Here is a 23205-nt window from a genome sequence, read left to right on the forward strand (position 1 = left end):
ATGGAAACGAGCAGGGCCAAAGAGTGATCAGATCAGAGACAAAGGAGGCTGATCCGTGGAGAGTGTTTTCTCTGCAGCTCAACCGAGCACACACAGAGAGAATGCCCCAAATGGTCAAAACAGCAGCACTCGTCCTTAGAGACTGGGCTAAGGGTGGGTCACAACACCCACGCGGGGAGACCCCGACAATCTGCACGTATCCCAGTCACGATCCTGAGTGGGGATCTAACCCTTCACGCCCCAGCACTGGTGGACACGGGGTCAGAGGGGAATCTGCTGGATAGCAGATGGGCAAAGGAGGTTGGGCTCCCTCTACTGGCCTTACCGTCACCATTGTCGGTGCGGGCACTAGATGGCACCCTTCTTCCACTAATCACACACCAGACACAGTCAGTGACATTGGTTGTGTCTGGGAATCACAGGGAGGAGATTGTGTTTTATGTAACACCTTCTACCTCCCGAGTGATTTTGGGTTTTCCATGGGTGTTAAAACACAATCCCCGGATTGATTGGCTGTCTGGGGTTGTGGTTCAGTGGAGCGAAACCTGCCACCGGGAGTGTTTAGGATCCTCGGTTCCACCCGTTGTGACAGCTAAGGAGGAGGTTTTAGTCCCCCCCAATCTGGCGGCGGTGCCAGCCGAGTACCATGACCTTGCTGACGTCTTCAGCAAGGATCTGGCACTCACGCTGCCCCCACACCGTCCGTACGATTGTGCCATTGATTTGATACCGGGCGCTGAGTACCCATCCAGCAGGCTGTACAACCTCTCACGTCCAGAACGCGAATCAATGGAGACCTACATCCGGGACTCGTTAGCTGCCGGGTTGATCCGGAACTCCACCTCCCCGAAGGGTGCTGGTTTCTTTTTTGTGGGCAAGAAGGACGGTGGACTCCGTCCATGCATTGATTACAGAGGGCTGAACGAGATCACGGTTCGCAACCGATACCCGTTACCTCTGTTGGATTCAGTGTTCACGCCCCTGCATGGAGCCCAAATTTTCACAAAATTGGATCTTAGGAATGCTTATCACCTGGTTTGGATCCGGGAGGGAGACGAGTGGAAGACGGCATTTAACACCCCGTTAGGTCACTTTGAGTACCTGGTCATGCCGTTCGGCCTCACCAATGCGCCCGAGACGTTCCAAGCGTTGGTTAATGACGTCTTGCGGGACTCCCTGCATCGGTTTGTCTTCGTATATCTAGACGATATACTCATCTTTTCTCCGGATCCTGAGACCCATGTCAAGCATGTACGTCAGGTCCTACAGTGGTTGTTGGAGAACCGGCTGTTTGTGAAGGGCGAGAAGTGCAAGTTCCACCGCACTTCTTTGTCCTTCCTGGGGTTCATAATCTCCTCCAACTCCGTCGCCCCTGATCCGGCCAAGGTTGCAGCGGTGAGAGATTGTCCCCAACCAACAAACCGTAGGAAACTACAACAGTTCCTCGGTTTTGCAAATTTCTACTGGAGGTTCATCAAGGGCTACAGTCAGGTAGTTAGGCCCCTGACAGCCCTGACCTCCACAAAAGTCCCCTTCACCTGGTGGGATCGGTGCGAAGCCGCGTTTAGGGAGTTGAAATGCCGGTTCTCGACTGCACCGGTTCTGGTGTAGCCCGATCCCAATCGCCAGTTCGTAGTTGAAGTGGACGCCTCTGACTCAGGGATAGGAGCCGTGCTATCCCAGAGCGGGGAGTCTGACAAGGTTCTCCATCCATGTGCCTACTTTTCCCGCAGGTTGACCCCAGCTGAACGGAACAATGATGTCGGCAATCGGGAACTTCTTGCGGTGAAGGAGGCTCTTGAGGAGTGGAGACACCTGTTGGAGGGAGCATCGGTACCATTTACGGTTTTCACGGACCATCGGAACCTGGAGTACATCCGGACCGTGAAGCGTCTGAACCCCAGGCAAGCCCACTGGTCGCTATTCTTCGGGCGTTTTGACTTCCGGATCACCTACCGCCCTGGGACAAAAAACCAACGATCTGACGCCCTGTCCCGGGTGCATGAAAGGGGAGGTCAAGACCGAGCTGTCAGACCCCCCTGAAACCATCATCCCCGAGTCCACTGTCGTGGCCACCCTTACCTGGGGCGTGGAGAAGACCGTCCGGGAGGCCATGACATGGAGCCCGGACCCGGGGACAGGTCTGAAGGACAAATTGTACGTCCCACCAGAGGCCAGGGTTGCAGTCCTTGACTTCTGTCACGGTTCCAAGCTCTCCTGTCATCCAGGGGTGCGAAGGACCGTGGCAGTGGTCCGGCAGCGCTTCTGGTGGGCTTCTATGGAAGCCGACATCCGGGAGTATGTCCAGGCCTGCACCACCTGTGCCAGGGGCAAAGCCGACCACCACAAGGCCCAAGGCCTCCTCCAGCCTCTGCCCGTGCCTCATCGCCCCTGGTCTCACATTGGCCTGGACTTTGTCACGGGCCTTCCGCCGTCCCAGGGCATGACTTCCATCCTCACGATAGTGGACCGGTTCTCCAAGGCGGCCCACTTCGTGGCCCTCCCGAGGCTCCCAACGGCCCAGGAGACTGCAGACCTCCTGGTCCACCGTGTCGTGCGTCTGCATGGGATTCCATCGGACATTGTCTCGGATTGTGGTCCTCAGTTCTCCTCCCAGGTCTGGAGGAGTTTCTGCAGGGAACTGGTGGCCACCGTCAGTCTCTCGTCTGAGTACCACCCCCAGATGAACGGGCAGGCAGAGCGGACGAACCAGGAACTGGAGCAGGCCCTCCGCTGCGTGATCTCCGTGCACCCGACGGCCTGGAGTCACCATCTGGCCTGGATCGAGTACGCTCATAATAGCCACGTTTCATCTGCCACCGGCCTCTCCCCGTTTGAGGTGTGTTTGGGGTACCAGCCCCCATTGTTTCCGCTAGTGGAGGGAGAGGTCGGGGTGCCCTCGGTCCAGGCCCATCTGAGGAAGTGCCGTCGGGTGTGGCGTACCGCCCGCTCTGCCCTGCTCAGAGCCCGGACGAGGGCTAAGGCCCATGCAGACCGCCGGCGTTCCCCGGCCCCTGCATACCAGCCCGGGCAGGCGGTCTGGTTATCCACAAAGGACATACCTCTACAAACAGAATCCCAGAAGCTTAAGGACAGATTTATAGGACCCTTCACCATTGTGAAGGTCCTCAGTCCAGCCAGCTTCACTGCGGATACATCCGGTATTCCACGTCTCCAGACTCAAACCCTGCCACACCTCTCCCCTCTGTGCCCCTGGACCGGCGCCGCCGCCTGCCCGGATCATCGACGGGGAGCCGGCTTGGACTGTGCGCCGACTCCTGGTTCGTCGAAAGGGCCGGGGATTCCAGTATTTGGTGGACTGGGAAGGATATGGACCCGAAGAACGCTCCTGGGTGAAGAGGAGCTTCATCCTGGACCCGGCCCTCCTGGCCGAATTCTACGCCCGGCACCCGGACAAGCCTGGTCGGGCGCCAGGAGGCGCCCGTTGAGGGGGGGGGTCCTGTTGTGTGGGCCACTGAAGAGGAGGTACTGCTGGCCCACCACCACCAGATGGCGCCCTGCTTGAAGTGCGGGCTTCAAGCATGAGAGGGCGTCATAGCAACCGGGAGTGACAGCTGTCACTCGTTATCAGCACCAGCTGTCACTCATCCACATCACCACCACCATAAAGGCCGGACTGCAACTCCACCTCCCCGCCGAGAAATCAGCTACCATTCAGGTAACTTCTCTGCTGAATCTAAAGACCTTGTGTAATAGTCTGATCTCATTTGCAGCCGTTTTCCTGTGACTGTGTCCTTATTTGCGGTATTGGCGTTTGGTGTGGACTGCGACGGCTTCGCCTCACACCCCAAACCAGATAAGTGGTTTCACAGGAGCTGTACGAGTGTGTGATTGGAGGTGGAGGTGCTCCCTCCTAACTAAACACTGACTGTGGGATTACTGAGTGTGCGAACTCACACTCATCAGTACTGTCTCTGTTCTCTGCCAGCAGTACCGGGTCTGACTGCTGAAGACAGTGGCCACCTGGGGCGCAGGGCTTGGCGGCTCCGGTGTTCTTCAGATCCGTTGGTGGTGGAAGCTGTGTGGGATCCGGCTCTTCTCTCGCCAGACGTCTTCTATCGTCGAGCCTGCCCACACGTCACCTTGTGTATAATTGACATTCCACCATATTGTTATTGTCTGTACTTCGTTGTGCGATTCACAACATTAAATTGTTACTTTTTGGCTTATCCATTGTCCATTCATTAACGCCCCCTGTTGTGGGTCCGTGTCACGACACTTTCACAACACACATCACCTACTAGATGGTGACAAAAGCTGCTCAAATGTGCACCAAGGTCTCGACTGTTTATTGATTTGAGAAGTTAATGTTTGGTGAAAACAAGATGGGCTGACAGCCAAAAATCAACTGACAGTTGTGTCCCTGTCCTTATGGGCAATTTAGTTTAGATCGAGAACCAAAAAACAAACGTAAAATTATGAGATTCTATTAACTAACTGTTAGAACAAAATTGATTATGAATGCAGATAATGTTGCTGGAAACCAAAAGCCGTTTGTTACTGGTTGGGATGATAAAGCTTCTGGGGAGACGGGTGTATATCTGGACACCAATATGAGTGAAGCATCGCAAAGTTCACTCATGGTATAGGGCATCCTAAACAGGAAGTGCCAATTTTCAAATCCACAGTAAAACAGGAAATATTCAAATGCCAAACACTTCCTGGATTGACAGACAAGATCCCATGGAATCTTGCAGGAACTCAGGGGCAAGCTCACACTCAAACAGGAAGTGCCAATTTATCAGTCACAGTGAAACAGGAAATGTTCAAATGTCAAACACTTCCTGGCATGGGTGGAGCTAGAGTGGAGGCCGGGGTTTCACTCGACTCTCCTGAAATTTGATTGGACACAGATGATTGACATGTCAACAGCACCACACGTCTGGTTGAAAGACCTGCATTTTCAAATCAGTGAGTCACACTGACTGCTAGGTTCCTCCTGTCCAATAGTTTGTGCTGTGTACCTGTCCACCATAGCCAAGACCAAAGAGCTGTCTGGACACCAGGGACGAAACTGTAGACCTGCACAAGGCTTGGATGGACTACAGGACAACAGGCAAGCAGATTGGTAGAAGACAACAACTGTTATGATTATTTATTAGAAAGTGGAAGAAACACAAGATGACTGTCAGTCTCCCTCGGTCTGGGATTCCATGCAAGATCTCACTTTGTGGGGTAAGGATGATTCTGAGAAAGCTCAGAACTACACAGGAGGACCTGGTCAATGACCTGAAGAGAGCTGGGACCACAGTCACAAAGATTACATTAGTAACACATGATGCTGTCATGGTTTAAAATCCTGCAGGGCAGCAAGGTCCCCCTGCTCAAGCCAGCACATGTTCAGGCCCGTTTGAAGTTCACCAGTGACCATCTGGATGATCCAGAGGAGGCATGGGAGAAGGTCATGTGGTCAGATGAGACCAGAATAGAGGTTTTTGGAATCAACTCCACTTACCATGTTTAGAGGATGAGAACAACCCCAAGAAAACCATCCAAACCGTGAAGCATGGGGTTGGAAACATCATACTCTGGGGGTGCTCTTCTGCAAAGGGAACAGGACGACTGCACTGTATTGAAGGGAGGATGGATGGGGTCATGTATTGTGAGATTTTGGCAAACAACCTCCTTCCCTCAGTACGAGCGTTGAAGATGGGTCATGGCTGGGTCTTCCAGCATGACAATGACCCCAAACACACAGCCAGGACAACCAAGGAGGGGCTCCGTAAGAAGCATTTCAAGGTCCTGGAGTGGCCTGGCCAGTCTCCAGACCTGAACTCAATAGAAAATCTTTGGAGGGAGCTCAAACTCCAAACCTGAAAGATCTAGAGAAGATCTGTATGAAGCAGTGGACCAAAATCCCTGCTGCAGTGTGTGAAAACCTGGTGAAAAACTACAGGAAACATTTGACCTCTGTAATTGCAAACAAAGGCTACTGTACCAAATATTAATAAGGATTTTCACAGGTGTTCAAATACTTATTTGCAGCAGTAATCAAACATTGTGATTTCCAGATTTTTTTTTAGATTATGTCTCTCACAGTGGACATGCACCTATGATGAAAATTTCAGACCCCTCCATGATTTCTAAGTGGGAGAACTTGCAAAATCGCAGGGTGTTCAAATACTTATTTTCCTCACTGTATATAAGTGACATTTACATGACAATTTATATGACAATATTGAGATACACTAATTTGGACATATTGTGCAGCCCTACTGTCAACTAGCTGAAAACTTTGAATATTAATTTACATCTACATAAAAAAAAAATGCTTAAAGTGGCGGGGTTAAAAGGGCTGTAATGGGGGGGGGGGGGGTGTCAGCTGAAAGCAAAAAAGAAAAATGCTTAAAATTGCTCCCTTGAAGCATTTACTCAAAAATAAAGGCTGAAGGACCTAAATGACATTGTGAGATGCTGACGAGCTTCACTCCGTCACTCCGTGACATATGCATATTAAAAGAAATGAACTATGTCAATCGAACACAAACATGTCTGAAATTTAAAGGAAATGTTAGTTTACCTGGAATTTCCTTTAGCAGAAAGTAGGTTCTCGTTCCCATTTTTCAACCACACCACCTCAAACGTGTCCTGCAGACTTTTGTCGTACTCTGCTCGACACGTCAGCTGAGCTGTCGTCCCACTGATGACCTGCACGTCCTTTGGTGAGTCAACTATTTTTGTAGGCTCTAAAAAAAGGTGGATACATGAAGCAAAAAATTACAGAAGTAAAAGAAAACAATAATTCCAATATCTCCAAGTTTCAAATAATGTGCATTTTCTACTTATTATTATTATTATTATTATTATTAGTGCTCAGTGAGTGTCTGACATTTCCTCCAAAAATATATTTCTAAGTTCTGTTGCATCTGTATATTAAAAACCAAGTGGCCTTTGTGTACGTGAGTGCGTGTGTGTAACTTTGCCGTTTGGTATGCTTATGTACACTCAGCAAAAATATCAATCAATCAATCAATCAATTTTTTTTTATATATATATAAACGCAACACTTTTGGTTTTGCTCCCATTTTGTATGAGATGAACTCAAAGATCTAAAACTTTTTCCACATACACAATATCACCATTTCCCTCAAATATTGTTCACAAACCAGTCTAAATCTGTGATAGTGAGCACTTCTCCTTTGCTGAGATAATCCATCCCACCTCACAGGTGTGCCATATCAAGATGCTGATTAGACACCATGATTAGTGCACATGTGTGCCTTAGACTGCCCACAATAAAAGGCCACTCTGAAAGGTGCAGTTTTATCACACAGCACAATGCCACAGATGTCGCAAGATTTGAGGGAGCGTGCAATTGGCATGACGACAGCAGGAATGTCAACCAGAGCTGTTGCTCGTGTATTGAATGTTCCTTTCTCTACCATAAGCCGTCTTCAAAGGCGTTTCAGAGAATTTGGCAGTACATCCAACCAGCCTCACAACCGCAGACCACGTGTAACCACACCACCCCAGGACCTCCACATCCAGCATGTTCACCTCCAAGATCGTCTGAGACCAGCCACTCGGACAGCTGCTGAAACAATTGGTTTGCATAACCAAAGAATTTCTGCACAAACTGTCAGAAACCGTCCCAGGGAAGCTCATCTGCATGCTCGTCATCCTCATCGGGGTCTCGACCTGACTCCAGTTCGTCGTCGTAACCGACTTTAGTGGGCAAATGCTCACATTCGCTGGCGTTTGGCACGTTGGAGAGGTGTTCTCTTCACGGATGAATCCCGGTTCACACTGTTCAGGGCAGATGGCAGACAGCGTGTGTGGCGTCGTGTGGGTGAGCGGTTTTCTGATGTCAATGTTGTGGATCGAGTGGCCCATGGTGGCGGTGGGGTTATGGTATGGGCAGGCGTCTGTTATGGACGAAGAACACAGGTGCATTTTATTGATGGCATTTTGAATGCACAGAGATACCGTGACGAGATCCTGAGGCCCATTGTTGTGCCATACATCCAAGAACATCACCTCATGTTGCAGCAGGATAATGCACGGCCCCATGTTGCAAGGATCTGTACACAATTCTTGGAAGCTGAAAATGTCCCAGTTCTTGCATGGCCGGCATACTCACTGGACATGTCACCCATTGAGCATGTTTGGGATGCTCTGGACCGGCGTATACAACAGCGTGTACCAGTTCCTGCCAATATCCAGCAACTTCACTGCATGAGGCAGATGGTGGTCACACAAGATACTGACTGGTATCCCCCCCAATAAAACAACACTGCACCTTTCAGAGTGGCCTTTTATTGTGGACAGTCTAAGGCACACCTGTGCACTAATCATGGTGTCTAATCAGCATCTTGATATGGCACACCTGTGAGGTGGGATGGATTATCTCAGCAAAGGAGAAGTGCTCACTATCACAGATTTAGACTGGTTTGTGAACAATATTTGAGGGAAATGGTGATATTGTGTATGTGGAAAAAGTTTTAGATCTTTGAGTTCATCTCATACAAAATGGGAGCAAAACCAAAAGTCTTGCGTTTATATTTTTGTTGAGTGTATTTTGGGTCAAAAACGAAAGTTGATAGGATTAATATTTTTTGAGAAATTAGGGATATTCGGTAACAACAGTGAACAATCAACATTGATATCACCATTAATTAGTCCCTGGTAACCAGACAAGCTCTGAACAAAGGAAATCATTTCAACCTTGCTAGTTGCAAAACATGATATCAACTAAATTTGCCAAATAATAAATACAATTATTCACTAAACTTTCTCATTTTAGTTTCCTGCACTTTTAGTTAAAAGCATTATTGAAACATTGTATAATTTATTACCACCCTGGGAAAATGCCAGCTACCTATTTCATGAACGTTACCCAATCTAGAAATCTAGAGCCCATGGATCACCCATGGTGCCCCACGGGCACTAGTCTTTATTTATGCTGCATCAAAGGTGGGCAAACATTTTTAACCCTCAAGCGACCAAGCTGTTTTAGCGACTAATATGACTGACTGGGGTTATTTATAGCCCCATTGACTTTATATTGGAATTCTTCTAAAAAAATGATTATTTCCAGGTTCTTCATATTTATTTCGCTTTCTAATATATGAGGTCTGTTAGAAAAGTATCGTACCTTTTTATTTTTTTCAAAAACTATATGGATTTGATTCATATGTTTTTACGTCAGCCAAGCGTGAACCTTCGTGCGCATGCGTGAGTTTTTCCATGCCTGTCGGTTGCGTCATTCGCCTGTGGGCAGGCTTTGAGTGAGCACTGGTCCACCCCTCTCGTCGTTGTTTCATTGCGAGGAAATGGCGGAATGATTTGGGCTTTTTTTACATCAGAATTTTTTCAGAAACTGTTAGAGATAGGCAGCTGGAAACCATTCGAAAAATTTGTCTGGCTTTCGGTGAAAATTTTATGGGCTTCACAGAGAATAAGGAGTGTTACTACAGCTTTAAGGACGGCCCACAATGGCGCACGGCGCGCCGCGCTCCGAGCAGCCATCGAGAGGCAGAAACCACCACATCATTTCTAAACGGATCGCTGTGTGGAGCCGGGACCGTCGTGTGCAATTTCTCTGGTTATCACAAGAGCTGGACATCAGCCATTTTCCAGCAGATTTCACTTTTAACAAGAGATTTTGTCATGGAAAGCTGTGCGGAGGCTTCGTGCGTCACGACCGATTCGCTGATGAAGCGAGACAAAGGAACACCTCCGTTTCGGAGTGTTAAAGGACAAGTTGGGACATGCCTATCTTGGCTTTCAGTGCTTACCAGTTGAGTGAGTATAAGAGAAATTGTGGAGAGCTGGGCATGTCCCAACTTGTCCTTTAACACTCCGAAACAGAGGTGTTCCTTTGTCTCGCTTCATCAGCGAATTGTGATTCAGCCATTGTGGGCCGTCCTTAAAGCTGTAGTAACACTCCTTATTCTCTGTGAAGCCCGTAAAATTTTCACCGAGAGCCAGATACATTTTTCGAATGGTTTCCAGCTGCCTGTCTCTAACAGTTTCTGAAAAAATTCTGATGGGAAAAAAAGTCTGAATCATTCCGCCATTTCCTCGCAATGAAACAACGACGAGAGGGGTGGAGCAGTGCTCACTCAAAGCCTGCCCACAGGCGAATGATGCAACCGACAGGCGTGGAAAAACTCACGCATGCGCACGAAGGTTCAAGCTTGGCTGACGTAAAAACATATGAATCAAATCCATATAGTTTTTGAAAAAAAAAAAAGGTCCGTTACTTTTCTAACAGACCTCGTATTTGTCCATCATCCTTTTCATCCTCACTCTGGGCAACAAGGATCATCTCAATGCTTGTGCAGCTGTAAATCTTGCTTTTCTAGGTCTGTGTGCTTCCCTGCAAAACAGTAAAATATCATGATTAGAGTTGACGAAAGCCATAATGTTGAAAATGTCATAGATCTTCCCACAAGTTTGGATGATATTTGCCACATGGATCGGTTGTTCCTTGCAAAATTCTAAGAACAAATATTGACAAATTCATGGTAGGAAACTTTTATCCAATTAAAATTAGAAAAATGGTGCACAAAATATATGCCCGAGGTCATAAATAACCCCACTCGGTCACTTGAGGGTTAAGTCAATCTGCTAAAATTCACCAACTGCTGATTTTTGTGTTTGATTCTGTTGACCAGGCTGCTGTGATCACGTGCTTGTACCTTTCACTCTCAGTGCCACTGTGATAGCTGCCTTCCCCTCTGAGTTAACTGCGACACACACGTAGTCTGTGCTGTCATTTTTTTCTGCACCGATGATCTGAAATGATCCATTCGGAAGAAAAATGAATCGTTCCCCCTCAATGGTTTCTGGAGTCTCAGCTTTGGCCCTGATGAGAAAACAGGATTTTACACCTCTTTTAGAGTAGATGGACAAAAGATTGTTGTCAGACACAAATATTAACTTGGAAATTGATTATCTGTTTGCTCAAATGAGGCATTTGGGTATCGTATCGAGGTTCGCAGTAATTACATCCAGAATTCACTTTGTTGGCTTTGTTTCTCAAAAACAATTGAAATTCTATGACTGGAATGTTGTCAAACTGTATCCATTTTTGGGGGGTGAGGGGTCGGGGGGGGTTGTATGCGGCACAGCAGTAAAAGTTAAATGTGTTTAATAAGCCTGATTTCAACAAAGAAGACCATGACTCAGTAAAAAGACGTGTCATCATCACTGCAGGTCTTATAGACACCTGACGCAGCTGCTGATTAGAGTCAGTGTGTGATGTAGTTAAACATGAACACAACAGCGGTGCATGCTGGGACATCAGCTGTGTCTCCACAACATGTACGTTAGAGTTTTGATCTGATTTCAAACAAACTTGGTGTCAACCAAGTTTGTTTGAAATCAAACAAGTGAGTGAGTGATCAAAATACCATAGTATTTTGATCACTTATTCACTCATTCACTCACTCAGTCACTCAGTCACTCACTCACTCACTCATCTTCAATCGCTTATCCAGTGTTGCAGATGAATGGTCCCGCCCATAATAATCGGTCCACCTTTTGCATCTGCGCATGCATCATTGGGAGCCACAGCAGCACATCTGAGACCGGAGTCTCTTCACCCAAAGCAATCAAATGGATAATGGGATTATAACCATCAGATGATAAAGGTTAAACCTCTTAAATTATTCTAAAGTCAGTTTAAGCAGAAACTAGGCCATTTTAAGCAGAAACGAGTCGAAATTCCATGACGCTTTGAAATGTCTGACATACAGTGAACGCATCAGCTAGCAGCTCGTTTAGCCGCGGCTTTCTGATCGCTTCCGCCGTCTTTTATGATAAAATAATGCTGAATGTATGTGGACATGATTGTTGTACAAAAGCCTCAGATATCTCTCACTGAGATAGATGATGACTGGAGTGCAGATTGAAGCTGAAACGAGGTGTTAATCCGTGAACCGCGTCATCGGGGGGACCGATTTTTAGGGGGAACCGTATAGTCGGCGACACTGGGATTAGGTCGCAGGAAGCAGTTTTGATTTTGAGGAAAATTGATTAAAGGTCAAAGGCTAAGGTTGAAATTTTCACCAAGTGCCTGTGCTGTATATCAGGGATATTTAGAAAGGCCGTTTCAATGAACTGGTTACAAATACACCCGTGGACACAATTAAACACAAATGTGAAGTCATGCAGTACTTTTCAAATTTGAAGTTTGGTAATCTTGAAATGTCAAACTCAAGATTATAAGTGAAAGAGTTTAGGATCAAGGTCAATGTGGATTAAACCCAGTGGAAGGGTTCCTTTGTGTGTTTTGTGTTAGTCAAGGCTGGAGTGGTTCGATTTTGGACAGAACCAATCATATGTCAAGGTCACACGGACTCATATACCAGATAGGGACACTCTAGGGAGAGCAAATCCCACCATCATAGGGATCCTGTATCAATGGCAAAAGTATATTGTACTTCGTCACAGCAACCTGGGTTTGACTGAATATATTTGAGGTCACTCAAGGTCAAATGAAGGGCTCCCTTTTACAGGCCCCCATATGAGTTCTGTTTAGACACTATAAACGATCAAAGCTTTAATAACCTCAATTCTGAAATTCAAGGTTACGCAAGGTCAAATGCAATGGTATATGTTGAAAGTCCACATGTGACTTCTATTCATGTCTAATAGTAACTATGGGTGTATGTGGCACCATTTAGCCACCATATGCTGTTGTGGCTTATATGTTGGGTTTGAGACCAGAAGTTCCTGGGTTCAAATCCCCGCCTGACTGGAAAATCACTAAGGGCCCTTGGGTAAGATCTTTAATCCCCTATTGCTCCCGATGTGTAGTGAGCACCTTGTATGGCAGCACCATCACATCGGGGTGAATGTGAGGCATAATTGTAAAGCGCTTTGAGCATCTGATGCAGATGGAAAAGCGCTATATAAATGCAGTCCATTTACCATTTACCATATGCGATCAAAGTTTGAGTAACCCTGAATATGATATTCAGGTTCATTTAAGGTGAAATGTGAGGCTATGTATTGAAAGGCCTCATATGATTTCCTATTCATGTCTAACAGTAACCATGGACATACAGCCTGTGGTTCATGAGTTCCAAGCCTGAGAAAATTTGCCCTCGTCTATTTGCACTGGGCAAATATTTTGACTTTGTGCAATGACTTTGACCTTTGACCTCAAAATCTCAAACTCCACAGGTTATGTCCTTGGGTGGGTCTTAACTAATGTACAAAATTAGATTCAAATTCCTCTATTAGTTTCTGAGATATTTGGTTAGCAGACACACAGACATCTTCATTATGGTGTCACTGAATCACACAGAATTACTCGTCATGCTTCGTGTCAAACATAAAGTGTTACTGTTGCTCTCTGAGTTCCTCTTCCTGTTCATCATTTGGACACACAGAGGAGCAGGTGTAGCTTGTTGTCTGGAGGAGTTATTGCAGGAGGATGTGATGGTCTCGTCTTGCCGGTGCGTGACAGATGTGTTGGTAATGTTTGTCTCCGTGAGATCTGAATCCTCACCAGGAGATGTTCGAAGGCGGAGAGCTGAAAACCTGACAGTTAACGGTGATGTTTCCTCCTCGTACCACGGCGTACTCCTGAAAGTCCCTCGTCAGTATCAGAGGAGCCAAATCTAAAGCCAGGAACAGAACGGGAACAATTACACTCAAAGTCCACAGGAGACAAACACACACACACACAAGCTGCACAGACGTAAAACGGCAGCTAGACGTTACTTTACGACATAAACCATCATCACGTTAACATCAATCCACTGCAACATCTGAGAAATGGGATAAGATGCTGACACAGAACCAAAAGCCTACGGTAACTGGACCGCTGGCAGGAGAACACATCAGTCCTGACTGATCTGAACCGGCGCCTCGGCTTTTAAAAGCAGCAAAACAATTAGCATTTATGGGCCGATCGTGATCCCTAATTAAACTGGAGTGGTCAAACAAAATTTGTCTGCAGCAGCCTGTTAAATATAACAAAGTCAGATTCTCTGAAGTCAAAGTCAAGGACAAATTTAAGAAAAATATCCTGAAGAAAGTTTTCAGTTCTAACTCGGCTCCTAATTGAGCTGCAGGCTTTAGAACAGCTGCTGAACAAATTAGGAGCCGTTCTGGATCATTTCCTGTTTGCGCTGTTTCACTTACGGCCTTATGTGCGGTTTAAAGGAGACATAACTTGGAAATATATGGAGCTTTTTCACGTTAAACATCCTCAGAGTTGCACAGTTTTGTATGCATGCACATATATTTCTGTTAACAGCAAAACTTAGGTTTAAAGTAGCTGATTTTTCAAATATGGCCACGTGTTTGTTCTGGGAGAGTCTGTGCTCGGTGTGAAATGCCCACACATTCTGTGGGAGAGAGTCAAAGGGCAAGTCCACCAAACATCCACCAACCGTCCACCAAACGTGACATGTGGGTGACGTTCAACCCGGGAATTACCCTTAAAGGGTTTGTTTTGGCAAAGGTTATGAGGGACTAGGGATGGGTATTGATAAGATTTTATCAATATATGTGGCATTGTCGACTCCGCTCATTGATCCAATTCTTTATCAATTCCCTTATCAATACCACCTGTGAATTTTCTGTGTAGTAAAAGTAGTCTTTTGTATGTCAACAACATTTTATTGAGTCTTAAAGTAAATAAATATGAAATTGGTCACTGGATCCTTGATCTCTGGACATATCTACAACCCCAGTTCCAATGAAGTTGGGACATGTAAAATGTAAATAAAAACAGAATACAGTGATTTGCAAATCCTCTTCAACCTATTTTCAATTGAATACACCACAAAGACAAGATATTTAATGTTCAAACTGATCAACTTTATTGTTTTTGTGGAAATATTTGCTCATTTTGAAATGGATGCCTGCAACACGTTTCAAAAAAGCTGGGACAGTGGTATGTTTACCACTGTCCCAGCTTTTTTGATGGGGCGAGGATCACCACTTTGTGAACAACTGCATAAAAAAAATAGTCCAACAGTTTAAGAACAATGTTTCTCAATGTTCCATTGCAAGGAATTTATGGATTCCATCATCTACAGTCCATAATATAATCAGAAGATTCAGAGAATATGGAGAACTTTCTACACGTAAGTGGCAAGACCGAAAGCCAACACTGAATGTCCATGACCTTCGATTTGCAAATCACTGTATTCTGTTTTTATTTACATTTTACACAATGTTCCAACTTCATTGGAATGGGGGTTGTAGAAATAAACAAAATCTGTAGTTTTTGTCAAAAGCATTTCCTTCCAGGTATAAATGAGCCACGTCAAGGTCAATGTTTCATAAAGAATATAGGATGTCTCATTTTGGGAGAAAAAAGCGTTTTGGTCTGTTGTAGTTGTTGTCTGTATTACAATATTTGGAATGAGGTGTCATTTGATTTAAAACATCGATTTGCTTTAAAGTTATTAATTATGACGGAAATCTGTCTTTCTAACTTTACTTGGCAGAAAGTAGTGCAGCGTTTGGAGCTATGCAGTTAGCTCCACAAAACAGAGGAAATCATCATCATTATTATTATTATTATTATTTCCTTTACGTGATGGAGAACCTCAGCTTACACACCGGCAAAGCAGGCCCAGCTCACGCCAGAGAACTATTGCGTAAAACTCTGGTGTGGAACAGAGGACGATTCTCATTTCTTGCCCACAAGACAAGAGTCCCAGTTAAGTGACATAAATCAGCACAAAGGTGACTCACGATTGACATCTTTAAATGGCTTTCCGAGGGAGTTGATGAAGAAATTGCAAACCTGTCGCTTCTGAAAAGCAGCAAAGCTTCAAGCTTCAAGCAGAACCAGCAGGTCTGCAATCAATGTAGAGAAGTTGTCATTTTTTCGATACACATCCTCAATAACAACAGCCGCTCCGATAAGGGAATCGTTAAGCACAAAGGTTATTGATGTCGGTGGATCGAATCATTTCTTATCGATTCTTAACAGGAACTGGTTTTCGATACCCAACCCTATGGGCAAATATCAGATAGGTGGATCCTTTCTCATCACACGTTATTCTAAGACCAACGCACCAACAGGTGCACCTGGTGCGCGATAAGACCCAAGACTGCCTTTCATCATCACAGAGACATTGACTGCAGCAGCAGCTAGATGGAGGTCCACAAACGGCAGGAAGCTGCTGGCAGTGGTGATGTCATACTCACTGAGGATCATGACGTTAACGTTGGCCAGAATGCTGCCATGGCGATTGGAAGCTTCACACTGGTAGATGGCGGTGTCATCTGGCATGGCGTTTTGCAGCACCACCGTGTCGTCTAACACTCGCCTTTCATTAAGCGGGTCGTCTTAATGAAGAGCAGACATTGAAAAATAAAAAAATATCACATCAGCAACCTTTTCTTCACATTCTTCTCCAACTACAATTTGAGTAACGTCTGTTTGTCCTCTTGAGTCCTTTCGGATGATTCCAACCAAACTTGGGATGGGGATGAAGGTTGACCCCAGAACTGCCCTGAAACAGCTCATTTTGGCAAAGGTCAGTTATGGGGATTGGCGCCTCGTTTCCACATGACGTGTGGACTGTGTCCGTGACATACACGATTCACCATCTAGTGTTCAACGCAAAGAAATGCATTTCATTACGGAGACCACAGCAGCCAAGAGAAGATGTTTTTGTCTGTTTATCATTATCCAGCTGTGTGGAATCTGTGCACAGAACATTCTAGAGACAAAAACAAGAGGCGACAAAGACCGCTGCAAAAAACAAGTCATATTTACAGTGTGTTAAAGTCACTATTTTACTGTCAGCTTGTATTTTCCTGACACACAGTGTACATGATCTCTCTGAAATCAATGGCAAAGGATGGATTTTTTTCCGCAGCACACTTGAGGAAAATTTTGCATTGCAAAATGAACAAATAAATAACTAAAATTACAGTAGGAGGAGCTTCACACTGTGTCGGACGTCACAGAGGCATTGATAGAAATGAGTGGGTAAACAGGTGTCATGGCGATGATGAACACATACAGTATGCTATGTGGAACAAGGCATAAGGTCATGTCTGTCTTCTCATGTCCTTTGGACAGTTTCTCCCAAACCCTGAAGTTACTGAGCTCAAGGTCCAGTAATGTTATTTTCAACCCAACCGGAATGAAAGCTGGTGCATATATGTAGGTAGGTTCCAGAACTGGGGGAGGTCAGGTGACCTTATTGATGCTGTACCTGGATCTGTTATAGGCCCCTTCATCTTCATGCCCACTAGTACTACAGCATAGTATCACAATAGTTTGCATATAGATTGAAGCACATTCAGAAAAATACTTCAACTGAGGTCATTTCATACATTTGTTCAGACTTTCATGTGGAGTTTGCCCATTTGTTTGGTTGGCTGGGTTTAGTTTTTTTACCGTGTGTCGGTGAAGCAGCGATAGTGTTTTTTTTTTTCAAGTGTGTGTGTGTTTGTGGGTATGATAACTCAAAAGCAGTTTGACAGACAAACATGGTGAGAATATTAGTTGGACAGATATCTAGAGGTGAATAGAATTCTGGAATAGTTTGTTGAATGGTCAAGGTCAAGGAAAACATGGTCCTAAAACCACCTTTTTTTGTATCTCAACAACCAAGAATCCTCAATGGATGATCAAAAGAATTTGTTGACCAGCACAATATTTGTGATTTAGACTTTAGAAAATGGTCACACTGATGTCATATGATGAAGTCATACATCATCCAAAACACGATGGCAGACTTTTTTGTTTTTGCAGGACTGATATATCACTGGAGGTAAATTATCTTCATGGATCCTCATTTGTAAATAAATAAATACTGTAGAGTTGAAAACCAGAACCTGCTGTCACCATCAACAACTCATCTCTTGCAGTCTTGTATTACAAGGCAGCACCCCTCCGGTCCGGTCCAGTTCCTGGGGTCAGGCCTGTCTCACAGGTTTAACAGTTACTGACGTCATCTGGGCTCTTGTGGTGGGAGGTGGGTTGTATTTTGTCCTGCTGCCTAATGAAAAATGAAACACAAAACCATTTCATGCTCACCTTTGAATATCTCGCTGTTCCTCCTCCAGATTATTTCTGGCGTTGGATTTCCGGTGACCGAGCACTTAATGTGAACATCAGACCCGACTGCGCTCAGCTGGCTCGGAGGAGGTCCTGTCAACCACTCAGGCGGCTCTGGGAGATGTTAAGAGCAGTGTTGATCTGAGTCAGAACAGCTGTCATACCCATGCCAACAACTTTCTCTAAGGAGAAAACACGTGCACGCACTAATCCGCCGACCTACCTTCCACTATGACATCAAAGTAGTGAACGACAACTCCAGCTGAGTTTTTGGCCTTACACATGTACTTCCCTTCATCATTCTCTTCTGCAGTCGATATGCTCAGCATCTTTCCAAAATTGTGAAGTTCTGCCCTTCGGGGCATCTCTCCTCCCATCTTCATCCACTCCACCTTTGGAGTCGGTCTGGAACAACAGGTTCATGACGTGTGAATGAATGAGATAAACTGTCTGAAATCATGTGGATGCTGTGCTCCTGAGGATAAAACATACAGTCCTTCTGGAAAACACTCCAGCTCCAGCGTCTGTCCCTTCAACAGCACTTTCTCAGTCTGAACACCAGGGGGCAGCAGAAGGCTGGGCTTTCTCGCAGGTGGGTCAGCCACTGCATGTGGACATATGTACATCTTCACATCACATTATGCCTGATATGAATCAGACCTCCAGTCAGCTAAACACAAACTGACAGTAACTGTGTTAGAGTTTTATATCCTGTGTAATTTTCTTCAGGTTTTTGTTCACCGAGTTGTATTTCTTCCATTCGGTGTCAAAACAGCATCACACACAATAAACATGAAGTATGACAAAAAGTGAAAATGGATGTACTGGAACGACAATGCTTCCAAAATGGAATAGTTTATGATTAATTTTCTGTGCTGCCAACAGTGAAGCAACAAATGCAACCATCTTAAAACTCACAAAATCAAAAAGGCCATTTAATGAGGACAAACCAATTAATGAGCCAGATCCATCCTAAAAGGTAACTTTGTTTTGTAATATCTGTAATATCCCATAGATGTGTCTGCCACCTGCTGGATGGGCAGACAGATAGAATGTGCGGTTGGGAATGGTGACAAAACTTTTCATCTGTACTACAAATTAGTGACAGCTAAATTGAAATACTGCTTCAAACCACTTGGAAGCCTTTGAAGCACATCTTTTTCAAAAATTGGTTCACAGGAACACCACATTGCCGTTTTTCAATTCAGGGGCTGCATCCTTTGAAGGCTGCAGTCACTGACTGCATGTGTCATAGTGGCTTGAACAGGCTGTCTCATTCCTAGGCTCCTTGGAATGTGGCCAATGAATGCAGCCTTCTTTCCTTCAAGTCATGCATTTTTTTTCCAAGACAAAATGGTTGCTTTTTTAAAAGTACCATTTTAAATAATTATAACAAGTATTGAAAAATGTTTAAAACACAACCCACTTTCATGGGTGGGATAAGCTAATGACACAATCGCAAAGCTTTTTGTGGGCTAGAATGCCTCATTTCAGAATGGTTGCATTGGCCTTTGTGGTCTTGGAAGGCCAGGTCTGCTTAGAACCCAGTCTTTGGAGGATGCTGCCCCTGAACTGAGACACAGCCAGTGGGGACTGAAATATACGTACAACCTTGGAATAAAAAAAACAGAGAAGATATGTGGCTGATGACGCTGCCAAAACCTCTCGCTGGTACTGCAAATTAGTGATGACTAACTCAAAACACTACTTTGAAATGTGTTTTTTTTTTTTTTTTTTTTTTTGACACACCAAATTTCAATAGTTTTCTGAAGTCCCTCATGAAAAAAGAAAACTCCATGTGCAGTGCTGTCACCTAGCTGGACAAATTTCATATTTAAAAGCTACATTTGTGCCAGAGTCTGTACGTACACTAGCACCGCACATGCATTGCTTTTACCATGTCTTGTAATTTGATACATATTTTGTAATGCTTTTTGCCATTCTTCATATTGCAGAAGCTACAAAGGAAGTCTTGAGATGGCATACCTTATCTAAACAACAACTTTTCATTCCGTAATGTTTACAGATGTACTGGCCCTTCTCCTTGTTCCCCCTCCTGTTTGGTGAGTAATGAATGGGCAATATTTACTCCAGGGAAGTCCCAGATTTTGCAGCAAGTTTGTGAAAATGTGCTCTGGTAACTCAAATTAGCAAAATGAATATTTCATACCTCCTTATGTTCATGCACATATGCCAGAAAATATTCAAGATCTGTCACAAGATTTTCACCAAGTTTTGTAAATGTGTGTGTTTATTGGTATGCATTTACCGCTAGTATATTAGCATCAATGAACTGGCTCCAAATCTGCCAAATAATTTATTCAATTCCAGGCCAAGTCCTATAGAGGCAATGAATCTGGTGCCTATGCTAATCCATGGATTGAGAGTCTATGACTCTCCCTAAATAGAATCCCAGTCCAATGCAGTTTACTTCTTCAGTCAGGACTGAGACATTGCAGATGAGGTGTCTTGACCATGAGCCGAACCCAGGTCTACCTCATAACAGGGTGTAAATATTGGCTACCCAATTATTAATCCCACAAGCTCTCTCAAAATTGTTTGTAATTTTAGACTTCCTGTCACAGCCCACTTTTGTGGGTCAATTACAAAATTTCCTACCCCTAGTCAAGATCAGATGTAAAATATCTACCCCCATTTGGTGAAATGTGGTGCAATCGTTTTTGAGTATTCATGTGAAATATCCAACATCCTGTTTGAGAAAACCCAACAGCAATAACCTCCTTGTGGTGGTAAAAGGTGAGCTACAGGCTGTATTTTGGAGAAACCCAGTCAGGTGCTGTTGTAAACTTACAGGCCTTGACCACTATAGCCGTGGGAGTTTTCTGGACAATGGTGCGAATTCGGGTGAACTCAACAAAGCAGCAGTAGTCCTTGCGACTGTCGCTCTGTAAGGCATGAGAGAAGTACAGGTTTCCATCAGTCCCCATGGAAACCCTATCATCCTGCTCAATCTGCTGAAGACCTGCAAAAAATAAATAAATAAATAAACCTGTATTAGTGACATGTCATCAGCCACATCAATGAAAATTTGTCAGGTTTAGACACAGCCATTATTTAAGACATGGGTCATGCATGTGCCAGGTCTTGAGTGACCCTCTCAAGGTTTGTATTTTAGATCATGGCTTTCATGGATTGCCAGATGTTTCAACTTTACTGGTCAAGTTCTGCAGCGTATCAGAGAAAAGAAGAAAACTCTGGGACACAGATTACATCCCAAGCCAAGACTGGTATCCATTTACAGCTGGGTGGACTGGAAAAATTCTAATGTGTCTTATATGAGGACAAGGTACTAAGTAGCTAGAATGACCAGAAATCAAATGTCTACAAATTAACAGCAGCACAGCTCTAATTCCTCCCTGGTCAGTTGTATCAGAGATGTGCACATAAAATAATCATACACAGTATATCTACTGGACAAAGCCTGTTTGATGTCACCCATAGGTTTACTGTAGGCCAGTCGATATAAAGTCCATATCTGGGTGTTGCCGTGCTGGCGGCAGCACTGACTTTGGCTATGTTATGACGAACCCATAAATGATAAAGAGGTGGAGTGTGGGTTTCTCCATTGCGTGACAAACGAAGCCTCAACATGGCCCTATCTTCGAGTCCGAAACACCTAAGCTAGCAAGCTAACCTCAGTTTGGGTGTTTATTAAATAATTTCTGGGAAGACTGCACTGTGGTTCTCACTGTGGTTAGCTTTGGTGAAGGCATAAAAGGTTATGAGCCGGTTATTTTCTCAGTAATAGTGCATTAAGTGTACCTAGTGGATGATGCCACCGATGGCTACTAAAAATGCTAACACTATTGCTGTACAACATAAAATATAGTGAGAATTTCCTACAGTATTGCTGCAGATGATCGGTTAGGACATTTCATCACACAGCAAGCCGTATTATTCCAGGTATTTGTAATAAAATGTCAAAAATGATACACAGCCTTCCACAATGTCTAGCAGCAGCTGCGAGCAGACAATGAGTTATGAACACTACTGAGGCAGGAGCGCTCAGCTCAGCCGTTATCACTCAAAGTGGTCATGTACTTAATCATGGAGAATTTTGTCTTAAAACAAGAAGTTAAAAAAAATTCACCCCAAACAAGCATTAAATGAAATAAATCAAAACACCGGAAAAATACAAAACTTCACCTTATTGCTTCACCTCAGGGAGCTTTGGTGGCTGCTGATCACTGGTGCACACTAACAGGTTGGTGCTGAGACACCGCAGGACTTCTCACTTGCATCTGCTTTCTCAACAGCAGAGCAATGTGCACCTGTGCCTCTCCCTTTTATAGGGGATAACAGGTGACACTGTTTTTCATGTTATGACAAAAACATGTCCATGACAAAATGAAGAACATAAATTCAACTTCTTTGCACCCACCACCCAACTTGGCACTCGGATTACCCACATTCTAAACAGCACAAATGAGTTAGACACGCCCAAAATGGATCTGTGCTACGTGTGGTTTGGGTGGATTTATATTTGAATTTTGGCCAACAGAGGGTAAAGGCACAGATAGTACTGGTTAGTACTGTCTTTTGTAGTTTGGGAAATTTTCTTAAACACATCAAGCAAACATTAAATTTGAGTTAATTAAATTTCATATTTCATGCACTACACTCCTCCCCTTTGAAGATGCAGTTTTCCATGACAACATGGTGGTGTCAATGCCTAGTGCAGACAGAAAAGAAGGACTACCCACACAAAAACAGATTTCGTGATTCAGATTTAGCACAAGCTTGCAAACAGCTGGCACAGCAGCACACTGGGATGGAAAAAGCACATCATTAGTTTAATTTATAAATTCTCTCCATTTATTAATTTGTTATTTTACTCTGCTGATTATTGTGGCAATGCCTGAAAATATGTATGCGGGTTCCAGAAGGATCGATTCATAAATTCAAATTGTACATCTGATTTAAAACAAAATTTATTCTGCTTTAGACATCCAGCCAAGGTTCTTCTGAGCATCTAAAGCTCCTCTTATTCTTTTCTTTCAGAAATCATTCATGTCTGTTGAAGCTGCTGGAGGAGCTCTCAAGGGGGCTGAATGGAGAACTCAGCTTTCATTGATACAGCACTTCAAGCACAGCCGAGGTGACCTTTTACAAAGTAAGTCGCTTTGTTTTGCAGTGTTAGGAAAAACAGGACAAAAATAAGAGATAAATTA

The 23205-nt window shown here is 44.5% G+C and overlaps 1 protein-coding gene across 10 annotated transcripts in view; it reads right to left on the reverse strand.

The window, feature by feature from the left end:
• Window positions 1–23205, reverse strand: part of LOC117512979 (neural cell adhesion molecule L1-like protein) — a 123352-nt gene that overhangs the window by 70837 nt on the left and 29310 nt on the right. For all 10 annotated transcript variants that reach the window (XM_034173231.1, XM_034173234.1, XM_034173233.1 and 7 more), the window contains 8 exons: window positions 20826–20996; window positions 18506–18617; window positions 18237–18418; window positions 17993–18127; window positions 16147–16287; window positions 13484–13595; window positions 10665–10831; window positions 6542–6707 (listed from right to left, as the gene is read on the reverse strand). In XM_034173231.1, coding sequence (XP_034029122.1) covers window positions 6542–6707; window positions 10665–10831; window positions 13484–13595; window positions 16147–16287; window positions 17993–18127; window positions 18237–18418; window positions 18506–18617; window positions 20826–20996 — 1186 coding nt within the window. The remainder of the gene's footprint in view (window positions 1–6541; window positions 6708–10664; window positions 10832–13483; window positions 13596–16146; window positions 16288–17992; window positions 18128–18236; window positions 18419–18505; window positions 18618–20825; window positions 20997–23205) is intronic.

Source organism: Thalassophryne amazonica, chromosome 6 (assembly GCF_902500255.1).
Source record: "Thalassophryne amazonica chromosome 6, fThaAma1.1, whole genome shotgun sequence".
In the NCBI taxonomy this organism is placed as follows: domain Eukaryota; kingdom Metazoa; phylum Chordata; class Actinopteri; order Batrachoidiformes; family Batrachoididae; genus Thalassophryne; species Thalassophryne amazonica.